The 26,880-nt window shown below is 37.0% G+C and overlaps 1 protein-coding gene across 8 annotated transcripts in view; it reads left to right on the top strand.

Annotated features, from left to right (window-relative positions):
- The window catches only part of INPP4B (inositol polyphosphate-4-phosphatase type II B), a 797,414-nt gene that overhangs the window by 754,059 nt on the left and 16,475 nt on the right, over positions 1 to 26,880 (top strand). Inside the window, exon 26 of one of the 8 annotated variants that reach the window (XM_032412908.1) lies at positions 9,384 to 9,895. The exons of the other annotated variants lie outside the window; for them this stretch is intronic. Coding sequence (XP_032268799.1) covers positions 9,384 to 9,393 — 10 coding nt within the window. The 3' untranslated portion in view covers positions 9,394 to 9,895. Of the gene's footprint in view, positions 1 to 9,383; positions 9,896 to 26,880 lie in introns of those variants that run through there. 8 annotated transcript variants of the gene reach the window in all.

Here is a 26,880-nt window from a genome sequence, read left to right as displayed (position 1 = left end):
GGGGCTAAATGGCAGGAGTCCCTCCCCAAACCAGCTTCTGGGATGGAGACCAGGTGGCGAATCACTTGAATGAAGTAGACCTCATTTAAACCTGCCACCCTTCAGTAACTTATTTTAATGGCTTTGTGGTAAGACTATAAACCTGGTATATCTATCCTTTCCTTGAGTTTTGAAGTGTACGTGTATTGACAAATTCTCCCTTGAATCCTCTTTAGTGGAAATTTACAAAAATGGTGGCAGCATAATTGGCAGATTGTTTTTAAAAGAAAGGGATAATGCAGTATTAGCTCTCAGTTTTTGGTTATGGAATCTCCATTGATGCTAAGAGCCATTTGGTCCCAGTGCATTTATGGGAAGCATTTTTAGTAAGGACTTTTAAGCTTGTATTTCATTAATAGGCAATTAGGAGTGGATTTTAAAGTACAAAATTTGACTGGATTATAAAATGTCATGCTTTATCAAAAATGATTGTGTTGGGAAATTTAAGAGCCACTAAAAAGTATATGAAAATGAAAATGCAAGTGCCCTCTTATTTCCTTTAACAGGAACCCCAGGATTATGTGTGTCCACAGTGTAACACTGTCACACCAGAAAGGGGTGACAAGTGTACCTATTATTGTCCTTATGCTACATTACTCTGCAATCTGTCATTCTATAATGGCTCCTTAAAATTAAGATAGTTGATATGCCATTAGTAAGATTAATCAGGGTTCATTTCAGCATACAACCTATTTGTCATCCTTTAGATACAAGGCTTTCATCACTCTATTTTAGTAAATATTGAATTCATAAGAGAAAGACTGAAAGGCTTATCAGGCTTGTTGAGTTTTATGTTGTTGAATGGCGTATTCTCAACATGTTGCACCTGAAATTTGTTTTTATTTCCTAACTGATGAAATGTTCTGCTTTATAAATAAGTGCCCCTTAACCGATTGATGTCTGTCAGTAAGGATTTTATTTCTAGCTTACTTCTTTGTGGGTTTTACTTTTGAGTCATGTAGTTCATTTGTGTTAAAATAGAAAACTTCTTTTCTTGGTCTTGTTTTCACTTCATCTTCTTTTCCTTTACTTTTGTTGGATTGTATGAGTCAGAGAAAAGCTGCTATTATTTCATATTCTCTAATATTTCAAATATTAAAGTGAATAATAAGCATTGTAGGCAGAGGTAATTGAAGCTTTCCGTTATGTCCTGACTGCCCGAAAGGGCTGTCTTTGTGTAGAGCAGCGTAAGCGGGAGTAGTTTTCCCGTTAGCACCAAGTGTTCTCTCTTCCCTGGAGAACTTCAGTAGTGTATTTGCTGCATTCCTTCAGTCTGTATCTGTGACGAATAACAGCAATAAGCCCAGATGGAGTCACCTTCATCGTAGGGTTGCTAATAGTTATGTGAACACTGACCCCATTAGGATGTTTTTGCTTCAGTTTACCGTAAGGTGAGATAGTGGCAAAGAATACACTTTTTAAAAATCATGCTGGAGCAAGGATCCTTTAACAAGATATCCACAGATGTACCACAAAAAGGGAACTGAGCTTATTGGAGAAATCAAAGAATGACCTACAGAAAAACTTTCAACTTCCTGAACAAAACGTATGTGCTGATTTTAGGTAATCTTCTTTATACGTTTATTGCATGTTGTATTGTTTTGATTCTAAAAAAGTCATGATTTTTAGGTCTATTTCTTCTTCCTAATTTGTGTTGTGTAGAGTATTTGTTTTCTACTACTAGTGCCATGGGACCCTGTGCTTGTCATCCAGAGCACCTACCAGCTTTGCACACACCTTCCCAAATAAGTCACTTCTTTTTTTTTTTTATGTTATGTTAGTCACCATACATTACATCATTAGTTTTTGATGTAGTGTTCCATGATTCATTGTTTGTGTGTAACACCCAGTGCTCCATGCAGAACGTGCCCTCTTTAATACCCATCACCAGGCTAACCCGTCCCCCCACCCCCCTCCCCTCTAGAACCCTCAGTTTGTTTTTCAAGTAAGTCACTTCTTTCAATTCTTGAAATTATTACCTGATGGCCTAGAATTATAAGCATATGGAATAGAGGTTTTTTTAATTTTGTTTAATGGAAACAAATATAAATGAATTTAATTGAAGTGGATTTAACTTCTGCCACAAACATGAGTTTTTTAAAGTCAAGAAGATCTGCGGTAGAATCCTTATTCTAACACTCATTGTCTGTACATCTTTGGACAAATTTATCTCCAGGCCTCAGTTTCCTCATCTGTAACGTAGGGGTAACAATCTCTCTGTGCTGTGGTGGTTGTGTTAAATGAGATCACTAACTGAAAGTCTCTGTGCCCAGTGGTATCAGGTGGTCTGCTTGCTCCCCATGTTCTCCACGTCGCCACCTGCCCTGCCTATTCTTCCTTAGCCCAGGTTTCTCCTCCATGCCTCCTCTGATACTCCTGGAATTAAGTTTCCCTGGTCTTTAAGGTCTTAGAAGAAAAGCCCCAAGAGTAATACTTGGTTTCTAAAAGGCTTAAACTCTCTCTCAATGACTGTGGGCTAGATGGTTTGGAAATCTTGCGAGAACCCTGCCAATGGTATCAGGAGAAATCTAGGAGCAGCCAAGCCTGGAACAAAGGGTTAGTGACCATATGCCGTCCCAGAGAGCAGCGCCTCAGCATTCAGGGAGTAGAACTTGCGTGTGTCCGACCTCAAATGCCCACAGACTTCACTAGTGATTTAGGATATCCAGTAAATAACAAGCCAAGAACCCCACCTCAGGAGATGGCCTGGGCAAATATACCAGTAACGTAAGTATGTCATCACCATATTCAGAGTCAAAAGTTAACATTTATTGAATATCTTCTACAGCAGAGTACCATGCTAAGCAAAGGGGAAATATGCATTTGTAATAAGAACAAGAGCTAGTAATCAATGAGTTCTTGCTATGCACTAAGAATTACATTAAACATTACATTCTATAGGAGGAACCTCTGTTAATTCCCATGGGGATAGTATGAGATAGAGGAGTCCACATGCCTAAAACTTCTATTACTGGAGTGGATCGGAAGGGAAAAGAAATCACTGTGGGCAGGGGTGCTCCTGGGGAAGGTAGGATTTGAGCTGTATCTTGAAGATGAGTATGATTTAGGGAAGCAGCAAGGAGGAGTTAGGAGTTCTTGACTAGAAATATCTAAGTGGGTGAGGTAAGGGTACTGTTTATGAATTCATCACATTTGTTGAGTGTTTGTATTTACGTAAACCATCATGTGTGGCACATCCAACAACTCATTGTCTTCAGCAGGTATCAGGTTTGTTTACTACATTCTGAGTTGTTCCTCTCTTTGAAGGGGGTGTTCGGGTTCAGCAAATATGTGGCTACACCCACTCACTTCCTCACTTCCTCTACTCTTGCATCTCAACTTTTCAGGAGCAGAAACAGACTTTCTAGATTTTGGCATGTCTGAATGATGTGGTTTCCACTTATCACTTAGGCCTGGACCACCCGCATCTCTGGCTTTTTAAAGGAAAACAAGCCCTTTCTAAGACTAGTTCCTGCTACACCTCATTTTCCAAGTGCAAAAGCATCAATCACCTCCCTTATTGCCCCTGTATGGCTAGTCCTCTCCTTTAACATAGTATTCCCTCATATGAATAGACCATAATTTATCTATTCCCCTATTGAATTTTAGGTTGTCTCTGATATTTTGCTATTACAAACAACAGTGCAGTAGCCGTACTCATGAGTGTATCCATGAATACAAGTATGAGAATTTTTCCAGTATAATAAACATAAAAGTGAAATGGGTGGTAAGATATTTATTTTTCATTTCTACTAGATGTTACCAGATTGTTCTTCAAAATAGCTATACTATTTATATCCCTCAACCCATGCACCTGTGTTCCCATTTTCCACATGCCCAAATATGTGCACTGGATAGGTTTTTACTGATCTGATGGGTAGAAAGTGATATCTTGATTTAATTTGTATTTCCCTGATGATAAGTGATGTTGAATATCTTTCTAAACATTGATTGGCCATCTGTGTTTCCACTTCTAGCATCTCATCTTTATTATATGTTTCGTATATTGGAGGTTTGCATATAATGCCAGTTATGAAAGGGTTCTAGCATATATGAACTGCTGATTTATTGTTTAAGTCAAGTTCTAGATAAGAGAGCTTCAGGAGTGATAGTTTTTAAAAATATTTTTATTTGTTTTGTTTTGTTTTGTTTTTCCAAAAAATAAAAGCACAGTGGAGTAGGCCAGAAGGGTCTCTTGGGTTTGGACAGAGAAATGGAGTGTTTTGACAGGAGCCTGTGACATGATAGGAGACATTGTAGTGGTCCATTTTAGACAAGGGACAGGGACTTCCAGCTGAGACACGTGTACACACACAGGGGCAATGAGGGAGGCGATTGATGCTTTTGCACTTGGAAAATGAGGTGTAGCAGGAACTAGTCCTAGAAAGGGCTTGTTTTCCTTTAAAAAGCCAGAGATGCGGGTGGTCCAGGCCTAAGTGATATGTGGAAACCACATTATTCAGATGTGCCAAAATCTAGAAAGTCTGTTTAACACTGCTCCTGAAAAGTTGAGATGCAAAAGTAGAGGAAGTGAGGAAGTGAGTGGGTGTAGACACATATTGCTGAACCTGAACACCCCCTTCAAAGAGAGAAACAACTCAGAATTAAACACGTGGATATGAAACAAATATCACAGTTCTATCTCAGACCGAGCTTGCTTTTAAAGTTGGCAAATTTGTTAGGACATTTAGTTCCCATATTATAATGCTTCCCAAATCTCAGTCATTCATTAAACCACCTAATAATTTTTTTCCACAAGTGTCACTTGAACAATCATTACCTTCAGCCTTGTCCTAAGCAATGATATTCATGAATTCATGGACTTGATGTGCCTGGTATATTTGTCCTAAAACCCAGAAGAATAAATCAAAAACTGTTAGAATCAATGTATCATCAGTGTACTGTGTAAAAATTCTTGCCTTCGTCAGAGTGTTTAGTCTACTTGGGTAAACACTGTCATAGAAAGGTTTCAACCCTCCTTCTGACCTGAATTTTTCTTATAATGCTCCAGTCTTTAGCCCAGGAGAACAAACTGAAAGTCTTCATTGGCCACTGTCTAATAAAAAACTAGATTGAGAGTCAATAAGTTCATGGAAGAGCAGTCAAAATACTGTAAACTTTTCTCCTGACAGGAAGATCACCCAAATGACAGAAAAATTCAAATGTCCATCGTAATGCATTTATGCCTGAGGATAATGGTCTCAAGTCCTATGAGCAAAAATATAATATGCGCAATTACACCCCATTCTCTCCCATTCATTGAGTCTATCAGGATTCATATGAGTGTGAATGACATCATTACAGGGATCAAGAGTGTAATTTATAAAGCATATCATTTGGAAAATTAGTAGTTTATTATAGTAAAAAAAAAATCACATGTGGTATTTCTCAAGTATCACAGCATTGTTTTGGTGGAGTCGTTGCTTTGAATCCTCTAAAATCTAAGAATTAAGCCAGCTTGGTGAAGAGTAGTGAGTGTAGGTCAGTGGTTAAGAGGAGGGACTTTGGGGATAGTTGGCCTGGTTCTCCACTTCTTGCAGTGAGAAGAAAATTCTAGGAGCCTTTGGGTTCTTTTATGTGTAAAGAGAAACAGTGTATATGAAGAAATTGGTAACAGGAATATCAAGTAAGTGCTTGATAAAGTTTAACTATTGCAGTGTTGATTTCCCCAGCATCTTCACCTCGTAAGGCTATTGTGAGGATTAAATTAAATAATGATCATCAAAGCACATAACAGAGTACATAGTAACATAGTTACATAGTAGCGATCAGTAAAAAGTAAATGCTGCTACAGTTGTTACTGATATGGCTGTTGTTACTGGTACTATGCTTATTGCTACCACCTTCTTTGTCATAATGGTGTCTCATCAAACTGTCTGTACTAAACTGTGCATTGGTGTGACTCCTCAAACTACACTGAAGAAAGTAAAAGAAACAGCCCTTGCAATTATTCATATTGTCTATGCACTGATTCTCGAAGAGTGGTTCCCAGGCCAGCAGCATCAGCATCCCCCAAGAACTTGTTGTAAATCCAGATTCTCAGGCCTCACCCCAGTCCTACTGAATCAGAAACTGTAGGAGTGGGGCCCAGCAATCAGTGCTTTAACAAACTCTCCAGGTGACTGTGGTGCATACTTAGGTTTCATAACCTCTGGTCTAGTGTAAGGATGGTATTACATTTTTAACAGTTTTGCTGAGATAAAATTCACATACACCTTCCATGCCATACCATACCATACCATACCATACCATACCATACCATACCATGCCATAAAATTCATCCATTTAAGGGTGAAGGGGAGTTAGAGGTATAGAATCAATTACTCAGGGGATAAAAGATACAGCATAGGGAATCTAGTCAATGATACTGTAATCGTGTGGTATGGTGACAGAGGGTAGCTACACTGGTGGTAAGAACAGCATAACATAGAGAGTTGTCAAACCACTACGTTATACACCTGAAACAGGTAACATTGTGTTTCAACCATACTTCAATTTAAAAAAAGAAAATAGAATATCCCATGAAATATATGAGATATATTTATATCAAAAACTAACTTCTTGTTTATCTGAAGTTTAAAAAGAAAAAATTCACACATTAAAATTGTACAATTCAATAGATTTTAGTATATTCACAAAGTTGTACAATCATCATCACAATATAATTTTAGAAAATGTTCATCACTTTTGCCTATTCTGGACATTTCACATGAATAGAATCATAGAATATGTGGTCTTTTGTGAATGACTTCTTTTACTTAGCATACTATTTTCAAAGGTCATCTATGTTGCAGGTATTTTTCATTACCTTGTAAAGTTCCCTCTCTGTGAATAGTCTTTGCATTCCTTTCTACAGCATTAATATTAGGTTTGCTTATGATTCTCCAGAACAACTCGAGTACGTGTGTACATTTGTATATGGGAATGGGGTAGCTGGGTGTGATTGTGTGTGCATGTGAGTTTTAATTTCATGATTTCCCTTTTGTAGAGGCTCCTAAAAAACTCACAGCCAATTCTGTGATCCATCTACTAGAAATAGATAGCATTCTTAATGGGCCTTTAAAAAAAATATAGTGGCCTCATTCCTAATTTCTTTTTATGATATAACCCTTGCATTTACTGTTTCTTCCCCACTTTTCATTCTTGATATCTTACTGAATTTTATGTATCCATTTAAACTGCCTTAAATTCTTTTTAAAACAAGGCAGGATTTAAATACCTAAGAATAAAACCACATAAAGCATCCCCTCTATCCTAAGCTGAAGACTTCTAAACCTATACTTAGCACTTGTCAAATCAAGTTGAATAATACTGATTTATAGTTTTTTCAAACTGCAAAAAAAAAAGAAATTCAGTCTCTTACATCTGAATTTATGTGTTTTCAAAGTGATATCTGTCCTCCCAACTATTTGAGAAAATAATAGCATTATATTTTTATATGCTTCAGAGTTTGCAAATCACCTTGACTGCTCTTTTGCTCTGGAAAATAGGAATACAATAGATATCATCCTTTGTTCAGTTTCTCTTCCATAATTTAATTTTATAACATGAATTCAGAGATGGAGTGTTTATAACACAGTTTTATTTGATTTTGTGGTATTTTTTTTTTCTCTTGGAAAGACTGGAACAGAAGTGAGAAAACGGCATATTAGAGCTGTCAAGAGATATAATTTTTGCCAGAAAAGAATAAGCAAATGCCTTCCTCTTCATGAGAACAAACTGATCTTATAGCAGCTGCTCTTCAAATAGATACATGTATTGAAAACTCCACTCTCTCTAGTCGCAAAAAAAAAGAAAAGAAAAAGAAAAACCATTTTTCCAATAAGATAACAAAACCTCACGTGCCTACATGCAAGGTACATATGATTAAATAGTACATGGTCATAAAATCAGAGGCAACAGAGGCAGCTCTGCGGTGCCGCCATGGGTCCAGCTTGACCACGTGAGAAATGCGTGGTGGGCAGCCTCTGGAAAGCCCAGACTCTGGCCAACCTTTGCTGAGTTTAATCTTTTTTTCCTCAGTGGTTTGACTTCATAAGTACAATTTTATTGTGCACGTTAATAAGTTAAAGGTCCCTAGTGAATTGTGTGGTTCCTGAACAGACAGGAGAGACTGTATATAATTGAAAATTAAGTCTAAATAATGGTGCTTTATTTGGGGATTAAATAAATCTATTTTTAGCAAGTAATACAGTTTGATATTCATGTAGTCAGTTATAATCCCCCCAAATGCAATCCTTAAAGTTCTTTTATACATTTAAACTTTACATTACTGAGGTTATGGTTTCAGACCGTAATGGAAAATAGAAATTGTTTTCCATTTCTATTTCTGCCAAGTAAAAGAAAAGTCATGTTCCTTTGCAGTCTGCTTTATATAGTTTTAACATAAATGTGTGGATGTTTATTTTCCACCTTTGCCCACACCCCTTGAAGAACAAAAGAAGGATGTACTCTCTTGGTGTGGCTGCTGGGAATGAAAAGAATATTAAGTATTTTTAAAAGCCTTCAGAATTTGGGGATGTTGGCACATAGGTGCTAATTAAAAAATCAATTTATGTGTATTTAAAAAATTTTAACTTTAATTTGAAAGTTAGCAACTGCCTTTTGAATATCCTTCTCTTGAGCTAAATGTCAAAATGGTATTAGTACATGTTGCCAATATCTTGCTAAACTCTGCTAATTTCCTCCTGGAGTTTGGTTCGTAATGGAAGCAAAATTTTGGTTTAACTAATTTGATCACATTGAGAAAAAAGAAAACTGAAAGAATCTTGGAAGAATCTGAAACCATGTGTGTGGAGGGTAGAAGGGAAAAAGTTTTCTCATTTATATGGAGTTTGATGAGGTAAAGGCATGCATCAACTTTTCATTTCTATGAAATTCTTCCTGTTTCTCATGGCTGGGCCCCCTTGGCCAGGGTGGATGGGGCGAGGGTCTTCCAGGCAGACAGGGCTCTCTCCCCCTTACAGAGACAAGCCTTCTGCTTCTGCACATCATCTAGACTGATATTTTCCCCAGCAGCTAAAAGAGAAACTTGCCACAAGGAAGGTGGTGTGCACTCCCCATAGATGTTTATTTCTCCTTGAAGGAAAATGCTAGGCGATCTGATATTCTTGCCATGTCTCTGCAAATAAATAAATAAATAATGAGCAACTGTTGAAGCAGTGGTGTTATTCACATGTAAAGAAACTTCTTGCACCATTATCATCACGTGGCCTTACATCTCCACTGACGCCAAGATAGCTAAAGGCAAAATAATAGTATTTTGACATAAGATAAATATTTTATTGAAGAATCTGAATGTGTGGTTAACACTGATTTTTTTTTTTTCATTTCTGTCAGAATAGAGGTCTATAAATACGCTTTTCCTGTTGAATCACTGTTGGAAGGGAAATGAGATATCATCTGGCCCAATGCTTCACAGTGTTGTATGTTAATGAATATATGCCTAATAAAGTAATTATCTTTTAATCTGGATATTGTTCTTAAGTTGATACTAGCTAAGTTTTGTGGGAGGATTTTCAAAGGAAAATTCTGTACCTGGCATCTGCTGTGATGGTGGGTAAGAGCAGACATGCTGGAGAATGACAGGGTATTCCCTCCTTGGGTCTGAACTGGGAGAAGATATGCTTCTCAGAGCAACAGCAAGACTTTATACAGAATTACAAGAGCAAGGTTAGATCTCTGTGTTTGAGGAAATAGTGTAAAACCACTTCAGAGAATAGTCTAAAGCCACTTTTTCTTTTTTTTGACAAAATGAATTTTGCAGCCTTGCAGGACTTATGATCCAAATAAAGTAACTGAAATGGAAAAGTGAATTGCAATGAATCTTTTTAATGTTACTCTTTGACTTACTGTGAAAGCCTAACTATAGATAGTAGTTATATATATATACATATATATCTGTGTGTATAGATATATGTATATAAACATATATATAACATATATACACAAAAATATAAGTACTGTAACATATACATAAATTATTTTTATGTTCATTTTGCTTAGACCTAATTTGATCTTGTTCGTAAAGTGCACCTCCATTCAGATAATCCAATCATTATGACTTATGAGAGATGTGCTTATTCTTACACTCCTATTTGGGCCAGTAAATTTAATATTAAGTAAAAAAAATGTAATATGAAGTAAAAATATATCTAACAGCGTATATCTCATTAAAATGAGACAAATTAAGAAAAAAAGAATACCTGGAAGTTGACACATCAACTTCCCCCAAATATGCCAAGCAGATGACTTTGCTCATTATTTTCATGGGTTGGCGAAGGGCCACAAGCTTTAGGTACAGAATAAAATATTATTTTTCAAGCCTTCATGCTGTTCTCCTAAAAAATCAGTTTTCAAGCTACTTCATTTCTGTGCACTTGTAACTTTTCATATTAATGGTATTTTAAAACTGCAGTATTTGAAAAGGACCTTAGAGATTACCTAGTGACCCTGCCAACCAAGGCAGGAATTCTATGTACAACCTCTCTGACAGATTGTCAGCTAACCTTTACTTACACATGCCCAGTAGCAGGGAGTCTGTTCCTTTGCATATCAACCCATCTTGTGGTTGGACGGCTATACATTTTATAAAACTTATCTTCATGTTAAGCTGACATCTGTCACCCAATAACTTCCAGTTGTTAATCCACTCATCTGTTTGGATCAACATAGAGTACATCAGTATCTCCTTCCTTATGTCATCCTGCAAGGATTTGAAAATCGTTGCTGTGTTCTGCTTAATCTTTCAATCCCCTTATATGTCAAAGTAGATACAACTCCTCCTGCCCTCCTTGAAAGATATTGCCACCATCTCTCAAAGCATTCTTTGTATTAAATGCCCTATATTTATAAATAATTACATGCAAAATTGCATTTTATGTTCTACATGTAACATGAAGAACACAAAGTAAAATAAGACAAAGGTCTGTATTTCCCAACTCCCTCCCTTCCTTCTTTCCTTCCTTCCTTCTTTTCCCTTCCATTATAAAATGCTTACTGTATTTTTCTAGGCACTTTACAAACATGAACTCCCTTAAACCTTATTTTAAACCCTATAGATTAAGCCTGTAATGAGGAAACAGCCACAGAGAGATTAAAGGACTTGCTCAAGTCTGCACAAGTAGGAAGTGGTAGAATCAGGCCATCTTCACGTCTGTGCTTCTAAGAGCCTTGGCTCTCTCTCTTAATCTATGTTCAATCTCTTTGTTCCTGGGTCCATAAATTGTGTGACCCTTAGAACTTTGTCTCACTGTGTAATAAGTGAAAACATGTAGTCCTTTGTCATATACACTGCTGTCTAGGAAGGTTTCTCCCGGCTCTACTGAGATGATTGATATTTTATAATGAAATATAAATGTATATATTTTTATCCTTGACAGCCTTGCCCCTAAGAAAGTAAGTATGATGGCCCCATTAAAAATGTTCTTGGCTTTAAGAAATGGGGCTCAGTTTTATGATAGAACATATTCTTAGCCTATGATAATTAATAGGTAATTGAAGAGCCCTGTAACTAAGTAAATAAAGAAATATTTTAAAAAGATGTTCCATGGGGCACTTTCTCTGGGCATGGTGAAATACCTATATTGGAAAATCATGGAAGGTGCAGAACCAGAAATTAGTCATGTGTACATAGCATGTAGCAACTCTAGAACCAATCTGTGGCTGATTCTTAGACTAAATCAGACCACAAAGTCTTAACCAAGTTTGAAAATTGGCGAGAGAGACCATTTGGACTTGGTTCAATTTCACTTTGGTTCCCTGATGAACAAGCAGTGCAATGATGTCAAAGAGAACAGGATGCTGGTGAGCAGTTGCACTTAACTCAGCACCTGCTTTTTCCTCCTGAAGGCCCAAAGCACAGGGATGGGAAAGTGAAGGGAGAGATTAGACCCCTGAGTAACTCTACGTTATGTCATCTTTGGGGCGCAGCCATCTCTCCCTCAAAGGTCTACTTACCACCACAGAAGGCAGATTTACAGCATGATGATGACCTACTGTGTTCTTCTTTCTGCAACATGGGGACTGCATAGGCTGACCTTGGTTGACCATAATTATTTTTTTATTTAAGAAAATTTTTTTGGGGGCGCCTGGGTGGCTCAGTTGGTTAAGCGACTGCCTTCGGCTCAGGTCATGATCCTGGAGTCCCGGGATCGAGTCCCGCATCGGGCTCCCTGCTCAGCGGGGAGTCTGCTTCTCCCTCTGATCCTCCCCCTCTCATGCTCTCTGTCTCCCATTCTCTCTCTCAGATAAATAAATAAAAAAATCTTTAAAAAAAAAAAAATTTTTTTTTTCTAGTAAGTATTTCTTTAAAAATATTTCATTCACCATAAGGAGTAGATGGCTCTGAATATTCTCTTACATCAAAGAGGGAAGCAATTTTTGAATGCATGTTATTTACCAAGAATCATGATTTATATTGAAATTACATATATGGGGACGCCTGGGTGACTCAGTCGGTTAAGCTTCCGACTCTTGATTTAGGCTGAGGTCATGATCTGAGGATCATGAGATCCAGTCCCGTGTCAGGCTCCATGGAGCCTGCTTAGGATTCTCTCTTTCCCTCATTCTCTGACTCTCCCCCACCCCACTTGCACACACGAGTGCACTCTCTCTCTTTCTAAAAAAAAAAAAAAAAGAATGAGCGGAAGGAAGGAAGGAAGAAAGGAAGGAAGGAAGGAAAGAAAGAAAGAAAAAGAAAGAAAGAAAAAGAAAGAAAGAAAGAAAGAAAAAGAAAGAAAGAAAGAGAAGAAAGAAAGACATATGAACATGATGTGTTCCTGGTCCTGAAGAAGCTCAAAGCCTATTGGGAGAGAATCACATGCAAATAAATAATTACGGCTTAAGTTTTTATGATATTATATATAAACTGCTTTGGGAAACCTAGATAAGGGAGGAGTTAATTCCCACAGGGACTGTGGGGCACTGTTATGGCTGCAGAGAGAAGGTGACCTTAAGTTGGTATTATTACAAGACAGGTAAATTGAGAAAGAACACATTCCACCCATGAGAGACTTTGAAACTATTGGTTACTCTAGAAATTTCAGCATGTTTTGCTAAAGGCTAAGATTCAGATATAATGACAATAAATATTAAAAGTAGATCACTTTATCAAGTCATACTCTCTGAGAAAGCAATGACCTTAAGAAAAACTAGAGAAGTGACTTTTATAAGTATCCACAGTTAGGAGCCCTTATCCCTCCACAAACACATCAGTTTCGTAGGAGATTCTAACCAGCCTGCACTTTTCCCCTTTGTAACTGGTTTCATCAGACTGAGGCAGGCAAGACAGTATATTTGGGCTAGAAATCCCTGACGCAATCAAAAACTTAATCTCTCCTATTAGTGTCAATTTTAGTTGACCTCCTCTCAAGACTCATAAACACTATTACTGCTCAACCCAAATTAACCTCCACCCTTTATTCCTAGATTGAGGGAAAGCTGTGTTAGAACCAGGTATCTTGCAACAGATAATCATAAGCTGATTCTGCCCAAGAGCCCTCCCTACTGGTTTTAATACGGGATTAAACTGTTTCAGCAATATTAAAAATATGCTTCTGCAAAGTAGAATTTCATTTTAGGGTTTGTATTTTATTTTTCTTAAATCTCAACCCTTTCTTGTCTTGAGTATTTCATCGTAATTGTTAAGCAAGAGTGGTATATGAATTCTGCAGTGCTTTAAACATAATATTGAACCAAAGAATATCTAGCCTTTTGTTCTGTTATATGCTGTTGGAACAAAGAACAGATTGGATCTAAAATAGCTTCCTCAAAGATACTCTAAGGAAAAAAAGAGAAAAAAGGCACAAATCTGAGAAATAATAGCCCAGTGATATAGTGATGTTCATTTTAACATCATTTGTGAAAACAAGGGATTGTTTTTATTTGAGTCAGGCCATAAATCAGAATTAGTCCTAATTTGCAAGTCAGTATAAACTGATTAAAATATCAAATCAGTATACAAATAACTATTACTCTAAATCTCTGTTGTGCTAATGAGCTTCTGATATTTACTAAGGTTAAGGCACAATCAATTCTAATCAAATGCATTTATTTTTTGAGTAACTAGCATGGATATGGCCCAAGTGAGGGACACTGTCAGAAAGAGCAACGCTTGGCTCTCTTGAGGGACCTTGACTCAAATGGTATTTTAAATATGATTCTTTAGTATAAGGCACATTAGGTACATAAAATATGTTCTTTGTCCTAAAATAACTCCAGTCTGATAGGAGAGACAAGACATACACAAATAAAGAAAATGCAGGGCTGCATGTGGTGAATGCCATCTGGTTAGATCCAGAAAGTACTCTAAGTGTTCACAGGAGGCCAAGATCCTCTGACGCTCACTTTGCCTAGAGCATTGGAGCTGAATCTTGAGAAATAATGGACTGAAAAGATATATATATTTTTTAAATTTCTATTAAATCTTTGGCACCATGGATTCTAGAAATGTTCACTAGGAAGCAAAAAGAGCACTGCACAAGGGAAGAAGAAAGCAAATTTTGATATAATATAAGCATTGTTAATGGAATATTACCAGTTCCAGATTTTATGCCTTCCTTTTTCTTGCCGGTGGCTAGGGAAGAATTTCCATTATCTATATACCCAGACAAATTTATTTCTGGTTTGGCTTAGGAGCCTTTGCTAATGTTCATGTCAGTAAACACTGACCTCTTAATTTCAAGTCCAGCACTGAGATTGCATGTGTCAAATTGTCTTTTATTTCTGGAATAGCTACTGAGACTTTATTTTTTTTGAATCTTAAGTGGAAATAGATAGACGTGGCCAGTTACTTGAAAGAACCTTTGCTTTAGTTCTCCCCTTTGATCACTAGCCAATATTGGAAAGGAAGAATAATAAAGATTGTGTAAGTGGTAGCCAATGAAGAATTTGACTATAGATAAATTTTCTGTAACTTTATTTTTTTTACATTTTTTGAAGATTTATTTATTTATTTTAGAGAGAGAGAGAGAGAGAGAGAGCATGAGCAGGGGGAGGGGCAGAGGGAGAGAGACAAGCCGACTCCGCACTAAGTGGGGAGCCCGAAGCAGGGCTCCATCCCAGGACTCTGAGATCATGACCTGACCTGAAATTAAGAGTCCCAGGCTTAACCAACTAAGTCACCCAGGCACCCCGATTTTCTGTAACTTTAGAATAAGGCAAACAGATAAAAATAATGCAGATAGAAAGATCTTATGGCTGGTTTTTAACATCCTCATAATAAAATGCAGTATTTTTATCATTACAAAAGTTCCTGTGAAATGTGCTGTATTTCGTAATTGTTGGTTTGTTATGCGATGATGTATTTATAGTTTTCCATCTGTAATTAGTTATTTCCATGGTGCCTGTCAGTCTGGAATATGGGTACCCTGATATCACAGAACATAATAAACTTTAAGAGAAAAACTTGTATTTTTCACCTCTCGGTCATTTGTGTGGTTGACAAGTGAGAGGTGAGAAAATTTTCTGAACAGAGCCTTTAGGGCTCCCAAGTAACCAGAATAGGACAAAAAGGGTATTTCAGTTGCAAAATACAGCACAAAGTTGACTCGTGTCTTTAATTTCCTCTTGTCACTAGTAGTGTTCGGATTTCCAGAGGAGGCTAGAGGACAGTGGACTTCTGCCTTCATCAGTGTATCCTGTTACAACCGCGGACATAATATATTAACGATACCAACCCTCTGCAGTTTTAGATTTGCCAATTTAGTACTTGAGGCTCTTCATTTCCCTGTAAGATGTTTCTGTGTCTTTGGACTAAGTGGCTTCCAGTCATCTTTGGCACTTTGTTACTGACCAAAACATCCAGTAATAGCTTCTTTCTGGGACCTGAAGCGTAGGTCGTCCTGGGAATCAAAAGTCCTTGAGGCTGACTTTCTCCATCTCCCTATCACTTCCATCCTTAGATTAAATTTTTACAGGTACCCAGCATCTTGTTCTTTTTATATAGTCTCTGTGCCATAAACCATTGCATCTCATTTCCTATTCAAAGGTGTCTCTGAAAGTCTAGCATTTTGGAAAAGGGAGATACCATTTAACAGTTTATCTTCTGTAGGCTGATTTTTTTTTTGTAAGCCAAATTTACTTAGGTAGCACTGTTAATAGTTTAAGTCTCTCTCATCTAAAAGAAAGCATTTCCAACTCAAACTATTCATAAACTACTAATTGCTTTTGTTGTTGTTGTTAAAGGATTCACATGACTTTGCATAGAATGAAACTTTGAATAAAAAAGAAATATTTGTAGAAAATTAGATTTAGGGGCACCTGGGTGGCTCTGTCAGTTGAGTGTAGGAGTCTTGATTTCTGCTCAGGTCATGTTCTCAGGGTGGTGAGATCAAGCCCCACGTGGGGTTCTGGGCTCTGCTTCTCTCTGTCTCCTCCTCTCCTTCTGACCCAACCCCCACCCCCCCGCCACCACACACACACACACACTTTCTCTTTCTCTCTCTAAAAAAAATAAATAAATCTTGAGAAAAAAGAAAATTAGATTTATACAACCTTGAACAAACACTATTTATAACACTTATGACTTGAAATGACCACTTTATTGCTACTCCTGATGACCCAGAATATAATGTGTTCCTTTGGTTAACTCAGATACCTCTGTAATTCCCTTTTTTGTACTCTTTTAAAGAATTTAATGGGTATTATCTCATCTAGCCTTAAAACATACATACACACACACACACACACACACACACACACACGTATAAGATTCAGAGAAAGGATAGAAAATAACTTTCCTAGTTGACAAAGACCTGCTTTATTTTACGAATGTGGGGTTGACAGTTGTATTTACCATGGCCTCTTCTGAATGTAAAGTCTGGAGTCCATCTCTACCTCAGAGTCATCTTTTTCTTGCTGTATGAGAAAGAGGTTTGCAGAATTTGAATCCCCTTTTATGTTTGTCTTAGTAATCAGTGATTGTCAATATTAATGGTGGTCTATTTAACCATCAAACCAACTTTAATGCACTGTGCTATTGAAAATGAATGCAGTATCGTTAGCCCCATGGTTCCTGTGACTTGCAATTATAAATACACAGATTAAGTCCACAAGAACTATTTTTTGAATTAATGAGGCAAAATAAAAAATCTAGAAAGTTCTGGTGAATAGATTCATGCACACACACTTGGTCACTCTTATGTCATAAAATGCTTAGTAGGCTATCTTTAGCTGATGACTACGGTTAAAATTAGCTGACTTTGAAATATCCATTCAAGTTCAGTAGAACAGATTGTTCTAAATAAGGCAACACAGGTTTAGAGACCTTCATCTATTCTCGTTTTACAGACAGTACATAATAAAGATGGCATCCCTCAGGTATAGTATTATCCCCATCTCCTAAATACTTCATGCCCAACGATGTCATTATCTGACTGTGGATATATTTAAGTATGATTTAGGAATCCTTAGTGATTATCCAGCCTCTTATAATCACAGCACTAGTTTTCGTAATGAATCAGAAAATACTAAAGTAAATGTTGCAAATCCTTAATCCAGGCAAGCAGACACTCACGATTAAGTCAGTTCTCAATGAAAGAAAAAAAAAATGACTCTCTGGCCTGTCTGTGGAAGTACCTGAGTTTTAGATTACCGTGTGTATGTGTGTTGTGAACTATCCCAAACTCTGTGTTTCCTGCCCCAGGGACAATCGCTCTCCCTATCATCGTGAGTTCTCTTCCCTAAGCAGCACAGTAGGGATAACAAAACCCATTTCAGTCTCAATTTAAGTTTAATTCCCAGATGGAACTTGAAATGAGGCTGTAATGAACTTGAACTTGCAGCAGTGATCATCTCATGCATGCGTATAAAAGTGTTCAGATACAGTTGTGGGGTTTCCTGACACTACTCTGAGGACATTCGCTTCTACGGAAACAGATGAAAAACACAGTGTACGGCTTAGCATATTATTACATTGAATAATGTCCATGGGGAAGTCAGCCAGGTTTTGGTGTATTTTATTTACATATAACAGAGCATAATAGAACAACATAGAGCATGATCAGAGGATTTTTTTAATGACCTATAGAACAACATTTCCATTAGAAATTTCTAAATTGATGCATAGAAATGTTTAGCAAGGTTATCTGAAGAAAATATGTGAAGGCAGAGATGGATGGTATATGATAATATATCACTAAATACATTTAGTGATAGGTTGATTAAAATGATAAAATATTTCTAAGAAAAAGAACAGATGTCTCCAGTGTCCAAATAACTCCCTAAAACCATTTAGGCTTTTAGGAAGACACCTTCCTTCAGGTGGCTATCCTAGGCATCATTTAGTTAGTATTCTATTACTAAAGTACGAAATTACATTCTGTGGACATGAGTGAATGATTGTGCCTACTTATACATTTTATAGGCCAGAATTCAAGTAGGAATAAGTTAAGCCTCAAGGGAATGAGAGAATGGTTGTTAAAGCCTAAGTCAGAGGTGAAAATTGACACAAGAAAGACCTGCATTTGGATTCTTATTGTAACATTCTTGCTCTCTGGTAGAGAGGTTGGCAGTTAGTAACTCACTGCCCTCCCACAATTTTCTAGAGCTGGTTATATCTTCCATGATTCCTGGAAAAGAAATTGAGGGATTCAAGTAAATTCTGAGTTAAATGCTCAAGCCTATCTACAGTATTTTTTGAAAAGCTAGGCCATGACTGCAAGTACAATTGTAACTTTTATTTATGTGAGGATGTGGTGGTCCGTTATTAGGACAAAGAATACAAGCAAGATTTCTCATTTTTCCTAACAAAATACCAACACTGGCCCCAATGTCACTAGAAATGGACAGATTTTCTTTCTGTTAATAACACAGAATGTCAGCATCCACATAGTGTCTGCCTGACATTAAGCATTACCATTTCTCACCAGATTTCTTCTCCTTACTGCTTTCTGGAAGCTCACCCTCTGAGTAGCTGCCAAAATTCATGTTTCAAAACAGAAATCCAGGGCGCCTGGGTGGCTCAGTCAGCTGGGTGTCTGTCTTCCGCTCAGGTCATGATCCCAGGATCCTCGGATCCAGCCCTGAGTAGGGAGCCTGCTTATCCCTCTCCCTCTGCCCCTCCCCCCTGCTTGTGGTCTCTCTCTCTTTCTCTCAAATAAATAAATAAAATCTTTAAAAAAAAAAAAAAAGAAAGAAAGAAAAGAAAAAGAAAAAACAGACATCTGGTCAGTCCCCTACTTGCTTAGGAACTTTTCAGTGGTCTGTCCCATGACCATTGCCCCCCTGACCTCTTCTCTCTCTATAGCCCTTTTCCTCCCCACCAATCCCCCAGATCCTTGAGGACATTGTCCTTTGCACACACCATCTGTCTCTGCTGTGCTTCTACCTCCTCCTACCTCCTCTGCCAATTAAACTGCCACATATTATAACAACTACCTTGGATGATACCTCTTATGTGATGCTTCATTGTTCCTTTCTCTATGCTTGAGTGTTACTGTATCGACATTCACTGTGAGATCTCGGTATCAGTATTGATTTAGATATCCTTTTTCCCTCTAGTCTTGGAGCCCTGAAGGCTGAAACAATACTCATCTTTTTAGCATCTAATGCAATGCCTGGTACATGGTGAACGGTGAAGAGTTAGAAATTCAGAATTAGAATTGTACAGTAAATGATGGAAAAGTTGAGGTAGCTTAGGTTTTAGGCTTAGAGGGTATCCAGGCCAATTCTCTCAAATAACTCTTCAGTTAAGTTTAGTTACGTTGCAATACACACCATCGGTTTGTCAGAGCACCAAGCCCAGAACCTGTTTCCCTCAACACTTCCTCTGAGGCAAACCAGATGGTCCCCGTTTGCCAGATCCCTCCTTTATTAATACTCTTCCCTGAAAGGAGCCTTTCTTCCCAAAAACTGTGTTTAAATCTTACCAATAGAGTTTCCATGCTTGTTTAGAAGCTCTAAAATGATTATATAGCACTTATAGAAATTCTGGGGAAAATAGGTTATTTGTACATGTCTTGTCTCCTGGGAATGTTTACATCTACAGATGTTCCCCAAGGTGGAATACACAATGCTTAGTTAGCACAATAAAATTAATAAATCATATTCTTAAAATATACATCTAGAGAATAACAAAAAATTGTTATGAGGGATTTTTTTTATAAAGTACTTGAAAAAACTTTAAATATGATGGGAATCTGATATAATAGTCTATTCTTTTTTTTTTTTTTTTTAAGAGAGGGAGAGAAAGAGAGGTGGAAGAGGGGCAGAGGGAGAGAGAGAATCTTAAGCAGCCTCCGTACCCAGCACAGAGCCCAATGCGGGGCTCGATCTCACGACCCTTAGATCAAGACCTGAGCTGAAATCAAGATTCAGATGCTGAACCCACTGAACCACCCAGTTGCCCCTAAGAGTCTATTCTTGATTAAGAAAGCTTTGAACAGGGACGCCTGGGTGGCTCAGTCGTTTCAGCATCTGCCTTCGGCTCAGGTCATGATCCCAGAGTCCTGGGATTGAGTCCCACATCGAGCTCCCTGCTCAGCGGGGAGTTTGCTTCTCCCTCTGCCTGCTGGTCCCCTGCTTGTACTCTCTCTCTCTTTTTCTCTCTCTGACAATAAATAAATAAAATCTTAAAAAAAATAAGCTTTAAAAATAAAAAAAGAAAGAAAGATTTGAACATTGATTCCAAGGAAGTCAGAACAACAACATATTTCAGTATAGTATGTCATTTCATACTTTATTTAAACCAAAGCCACCCAAAGGAAAAAAAAAAGAGAGAGAGAGAGAGAAAGAGAAATGAGAGCAGTGGTACTATCTTTACTTATAATATTAAAGTATCCACATTGCTTTCCTTATAATATTAAAGTATCCACATTGCTTTCCTTTAGTGATAGGTTCTCGATGTACATGTTTTTAAGACAGCCCTGGATTTCATCCAATACCAAGTGAAAAGAAAATTGGAACATTTTATCCACGTTCAAAATCAAGATAAAATGGCATCTAATCTAAACATACATATATAAGAATAATACATTTTTGTCAGAATTAGATGATTGCACTGATTTTTCTACCTACCTTTGTGAGACATCATGACTTTGGTGCGTGGGTATTAATTTGAGTAAATGGTTTAGTTTTCTAATTAGCCTGTGACTTTGTTTTCTGAGCTCTTGTAGGGCAACATTTCCTAATTCATGTTCCTCTGAATACTAGTTGCCTTTATGATGTTAAATAAGTGTTCCAAAAAAAGGAAAGTTTTTTTAGTCTATATCTCCTCAGAATATCACAGAATATCACAATACATGTTATAAGACATAATGTTAAAGTATTAATATTATCAGTAATAAACAGTGAATAAAACCTAAGTATACATTTAAATGAATAATCATGAAGTGAATACCTGAGAAACAAGTGCTTACAGCCAAGAAATAGCATGTTTTCAGCTGCCAAAAGCCCCCACCCTTTTATATGTTGAAGTCTTGTGAAAATTCTATCAGAAATAAAATTGACTTTTGTTAACACTGCACATTCATCTATACTTATGGAACACAATATGGGAAAGTCATCTTAGCAAACTAGACAATTTAAGCACAGCAAATTTTGGCCAGTAGATAAAATAAGGGCATTGTATTCAAAAAGAATATTTAATGAAAGTATTCACTGTATTCCTGACTGTAGAATTTTTCAGGGAATTAATGTTATTTCATAAAGATGTGCTTACTTATGGGAGAGTAGAGGGAAGACAAAGAAACCTATGTACTTGTTTTAATTTATACCTATATGCATTTGCTCCAGTTTCTATTTATTGACATAGAAGAACATGGGTTATACTTAAGTAATCAGGTAGTAGTTTCTGGAGAAATAAATTTTAAATAAGTAATTCCTAGGGAGTAAATAAGCTAGTTTAATAATAAAAGAGCAACCTCATTTCCCCTTAGAAAGTATTATGCATTTTAATAATTTAGTTTGCATCAAACCTCTCTAATTACCATTATCTCAATTATGAGAGATTGAATATTTATAATTATTCAAGGTACAAATATTTGAACAAAAATCTCTCTATACATTAATGATTTTTGATTGAAAGTATTATAACAAAACATCATCAGTATTAAATGATTATTTCAGGTAGACTAAGATGAATGATAAGATTGACAGTTCTTTTGTGCTATGTATGATTATATGAGGCATGGAATAGAAACATAAGAGAAATAAGCATCATTAAATGTGTACTAATAAAAGCAAGAAAGGAATATTCTACAGGTAAAACATCTTTTGGTTAAAAAGTATCATACTGAAAAAAAAAAAAGTATCATACTTTTCAATAGCCCATCCAATTTGAATTTGTATGCATTGTTAGTATATATAAATCATAAGAACAAAATATTATTAGAAATAATGGTTAAATAATCTTTTTGAAATCACTACTGTGGACTGTAACTTTTATAAAGATAATTCTGTGTTACATTGTATGTTTTTCATTAGCCATTAATAGAGAGATCTTGTAGATTATTTCATTGTCATTTATTCAGTGTATTTCAATATGCATGACACCAATAATAATAGCTGCCATTTATTGAGTACTTAATATATGCAAGGCATACTAAATATACTATTTGTGTGCATGTCTGTTTATATATATATGTGTTCATGTCAACCTATCTGTAACAATACTATTATCACCCCCATTGGAAAGAAGACAAAATAAAAGTTTAGCCAAATTATATAACTTGTCCAGGTGACATAGGTAACAAGAGGCAAAGTCACATTCAAGTCTAGGATTGTCTGACTCTCCAGTGTATAAACACCATGCTATATCGAGATATAGAATTACTGGACACTATGTACGATGGTATCTGCTGAGAATTTTTTTAAAACTGATACTTTATACAATTATAGGAATGTATAGGCTAATAATCTGTATTTTGGTTTTTAATCAACCATTTACTTTTTATTAATCATTCTCAATGGGAAGTATTTTAAGATAATGAGAGTTAACAGCTAATCCTTGATTTACTAGAATGGAATCCATTAAGATACAATCCTCTAAAACAAAAGGATAAGTGTCCTGATAAATTTTGGCTTCATACTTGCATGTAGGAATCTTAGGTCACTACTAGATTAACTTTATTTACACAGAGTCAGTTCCTCGTGATCCCCTAAACAATTTCTTAGAAGCTAGTTTTCAAGGAATTAACTGACTTTTATTTAGAAAAAGGAATTAAAAGAACCAGGGTGCCTGGGTGGCTCAGTTGGTTAAGCATCTGCCTTGGCTCCGGTCGTGATCTTGGAGTCCTGGGATCCAGCCCCGCATCGGGCTCCCTGCTTGGCAGGGACTCTGCTTCTCCCTCTGCCCTTCACCCGGCTCTGGCTCTGGCTCTCTCTCTCAAATAAATGAAATCTTAAAAAAAAAAAAAAAAAAGAACAAAAGTAAATATTTTAGCCATGTGGTTTAAGAGCTCAACACCACCACCTGACAAAAACTCATAAAATCAGCTCTTTAAATTAATGGCACTTCTCATGGGTATGACCTATGGACCTTTGCTAATTGATTTGTGGTTTGGAGTAATTAGATCTGACATCTGGACTGTCTTCATATTTCTTGGCACTTTGTCTTTTAATGAATTTTGCCAATTATCATTTATATTTTTGGCCATAAAATTAATTCCTGCCTATTGATATATTCACCTTTCTGGAAAGAAATATATGGAATGTCTATCACAGAACCACAAAACTCATATTTTAGCCAAGTGCAGCTATTGTAACAAGTCTTGAGTATCAATCATAGCTTATATGGTTGGATTTTATTGCTTGCATTTCTTCATTTTATGTTTCTCCTTCAGAATTTGTTGTACATGATATATACCTCTTGATGTGGTCTCAACTGTCACTGTTACTTTTTAATCCCATATCGTCCTCCTCTTCCTTCGGTTTGACTCCCAATCCACCAGACCACTTAAACTGTTTGGTTGCATGTGACGGTTAACTACCTCCTTGTCAAAGCCAGTGATGTAAATAACAGTCTTATTTGTGTTAGACAGTGTTTCTCAAACCTGAATCCTGCACTGATCTCCTTAAGAAGAAATAATTATTGCATACCTTCCTTTCTGACAGAAACTATTTTTAGTATAATTTTACTTACATATGCCCAAACACAAGGCCAGGTAGAAATTCCCTATGCCTTTAGCTCTGATACAACTATAAATCAAAACAAATGGACAAGTTACATAAAACAAAACCAACAAAACTAAGTTAGCATAATTCATTTATTATGATGTGATACTATTTTGCTGAAGTTAAATTGCATATGACAACAGTTTTTAAGTTGCCTATGTTTTTCTGTGCTGTATGATACACTTCTGCCATGACATTTTTTTTTTTTTAACTACTGTAAAACCTTTTTGGTAGCATGTACCATTATTTCAGTTTGCTGTTACTTAGCTCCAAAGCTTCATGAGTACATTAAGGCAATTTCTGTTGTTCTTTCACTGTCCATGACCATAGCGCCTAATAGTTGGGCCAATGCAAGTCATAAACAATCAGGCAAGTCTTAATTACTTGTCTGCTGACTGGAGCTCTGCCATTTCTTCCCACCAACATGTCTTTTGGCTTTGACAAGTTCTCTCTGTCGTGCTGATCCTGTCCTATTTGCCTCTCACCTTAATTATTTCAATATCCTCTTCACTGGCTTTTCTGCCTCCAATTTTTCTACTTCAGTCTACCCTGCAGAGGACCTTTTTTTTTTTTTTTTTAAGTAGGCTCCACACCCAGCGTGGAGTCCAACACAGGGCTTGAACTCACAACCCTGAGATCAAGACCTGAGCTGAGATCAAGAGTCAGATGCTTAACTGATTGAGCCACCAGGCGCCCTACCCTGCAGAGTATTTTTAAACTGATCTTTATAAAACCCAAATATATTATGTAGAATCATATCATCTTGTAGTATCATTTCATCTCCTTGTCAGACCCTGCCGTGTTTCTCCCACTCATCCTCCCATCCTTCTCTCACGTAAATACATGCCGCTACACGCTTATTTAGCAAACATGTAACAGCACACAAACATAACAAGCACCACATATCCTTGCTTCTTTTTTCTTTTCTTTCTTTTTAATACTGTATGCTTTAACCCACCTTCCCTCCACCTAAGTCCTGCTGGGGCAATAGGCATAAACCAGAGCTATCCTGGGCACGCTGGGATGTGTGGTCACCCTAAGCCTAAGGTCACACTGAAAACTCTTTAGATTTGAACCCTTTATTTCATTTATGGCAAATACTACATCTCTTTCTCTAATTATTCTAAGTATTTTGAGGTGTCCTATGTAGACTGTAAGGCCATGTATGCAGATACTCTGATCTCCATAGTTTCTTGCCCAATGCAGAATGTAGAGAAGAAAGTAGAGCAATTATTAAGAGCACAGACTTAGGAGTCAGAAGGAATGAGATTCAAATTCCATCTCTACCTCTTTTGCTGATGTAAACTTGGCTATTTCTGAGTTTTGCCTTTTGCAAAATGGATCTTTGTACTTCCCTTACAGTAGTAGTATAAAGGTTGAAGATCATTAGGGTGAGGGGATGGGCCTTTGTAAAATAATTAGTATTCAATAAATGGTAACTTTCATTACTAACGTTCTATGAGCTTAGCTGATGATTTTATGAATCAGTGTTAAGTGAACCCATTCATTAATTTTCTTTTTTTCCTGGAATTCTCAATGGTTTGTAAGTTGGAGCAATAGCAGCTATAGTGATAGATTGAGAAAGGCTAATTCCACACCATAATTGTCTAGAAAAAGGAAGTAAAATGCCTTAGGGATTGCTGAGGAACAGAGAGATCAGGATGAGTCATATGGGCTCCACTTCCTCTCAACCCTGAGAACATTTCTGTGTAGGAATGTGCTGGACACCATGTCCTCACAATGTATAAAATCCGAGGAGTGAGAAAGTGGCTTCTTCCTCTCTATTAGGGATGGGGCCTGAGAGGAAGTTCTGTTTCATTGTGTGAGAGCTGAAGAATATCATCTATCTAATTGTTCTGCACACAATCCCAGCTCTACACCCCATGGACTACTAATGAGATCCTTGTCTTCCTCTGGACGCCTCAGCTTTCTCATCTGAATAATGAAGATGTTGGACCAGGTGATCTCTAACGTCCCTTTAGGTTCCAACAATCTGAGTTGAGGAAAAGCTTTAAGCAAATTAGAGGGACCCTAAACAAGACAAAAATAGGGAAAAATAGCCTTTTTCTAAGGTCTGTGTCTTTGTGTCTTACTCAGTTGGACAGAAGACAGTCAATACAGAATGTGATTTCTGACTGAAGTGCAACAAAGCATGAACCAAATGGATAGGAAAAAAAAAACCTGTTGTGTCCTAAGAATTCTCTTGGTTCTACTACAATGAAACTACTGACACATTTTTTATTTTAATCAAAAAAGTTAACTGTAAGCAATTACCACAGTTGGCTCTGCGTGATATTTTGTACTCTCCCAGATAGCCATCTATTTGGCAAACAACACAGCCGTTTCAAGAATTATTGTAGAAAATTGTTGCAAGTGTCAGAAATGATGAGTCCTTAGACTCAGCCTGATTATCTCTGTCAGCATAGTTACAAAAGGGAACAGAGAAGGGGAAAAAATGTATCCAAGATACATACTCTCTCCTGGGTCTTATGATTTATAATTGCGACCTCTGTCTATAATTCATATAAGGTAGGTTCCCCAGGATGTTGATTCACCCCATCCCCTGTCTTTCAGATATGGTCTCTCATTCATTTCTATTTCTTCTGCTTTACTCCAGACCCTTACAACTTTTCACCCAGACCATTGCAGTAGTCTCTTAATTGTTCTGCTTTCTCCAATCCCTTGCCTTCCAGTCTACTTCCTAAAGTTCAGCACCCATCAGTCACTCCC

This window comes from Phoca vitulina, unplaced genomic scaffold (assembly GCF_004348235.1).
Source record: "Phoca vitulina isolate PV1807 unplaced genomic scaffold, GSC_HSeal_1.0 scaffold14, whole genome shotgun sequence".
In the NCBI taxonomy this organism is placed as follows: Eukaryota; Metazoa; Chordata; class Mammalia; order Carnivora; family Phocidae; genus Phoca; species Phoca vitulina.
The sequence above is the reverse complement of the archived record's forward strand: the minus strand, read 5'-3'. Positions and strand labels throughout refer to the sequence as shown.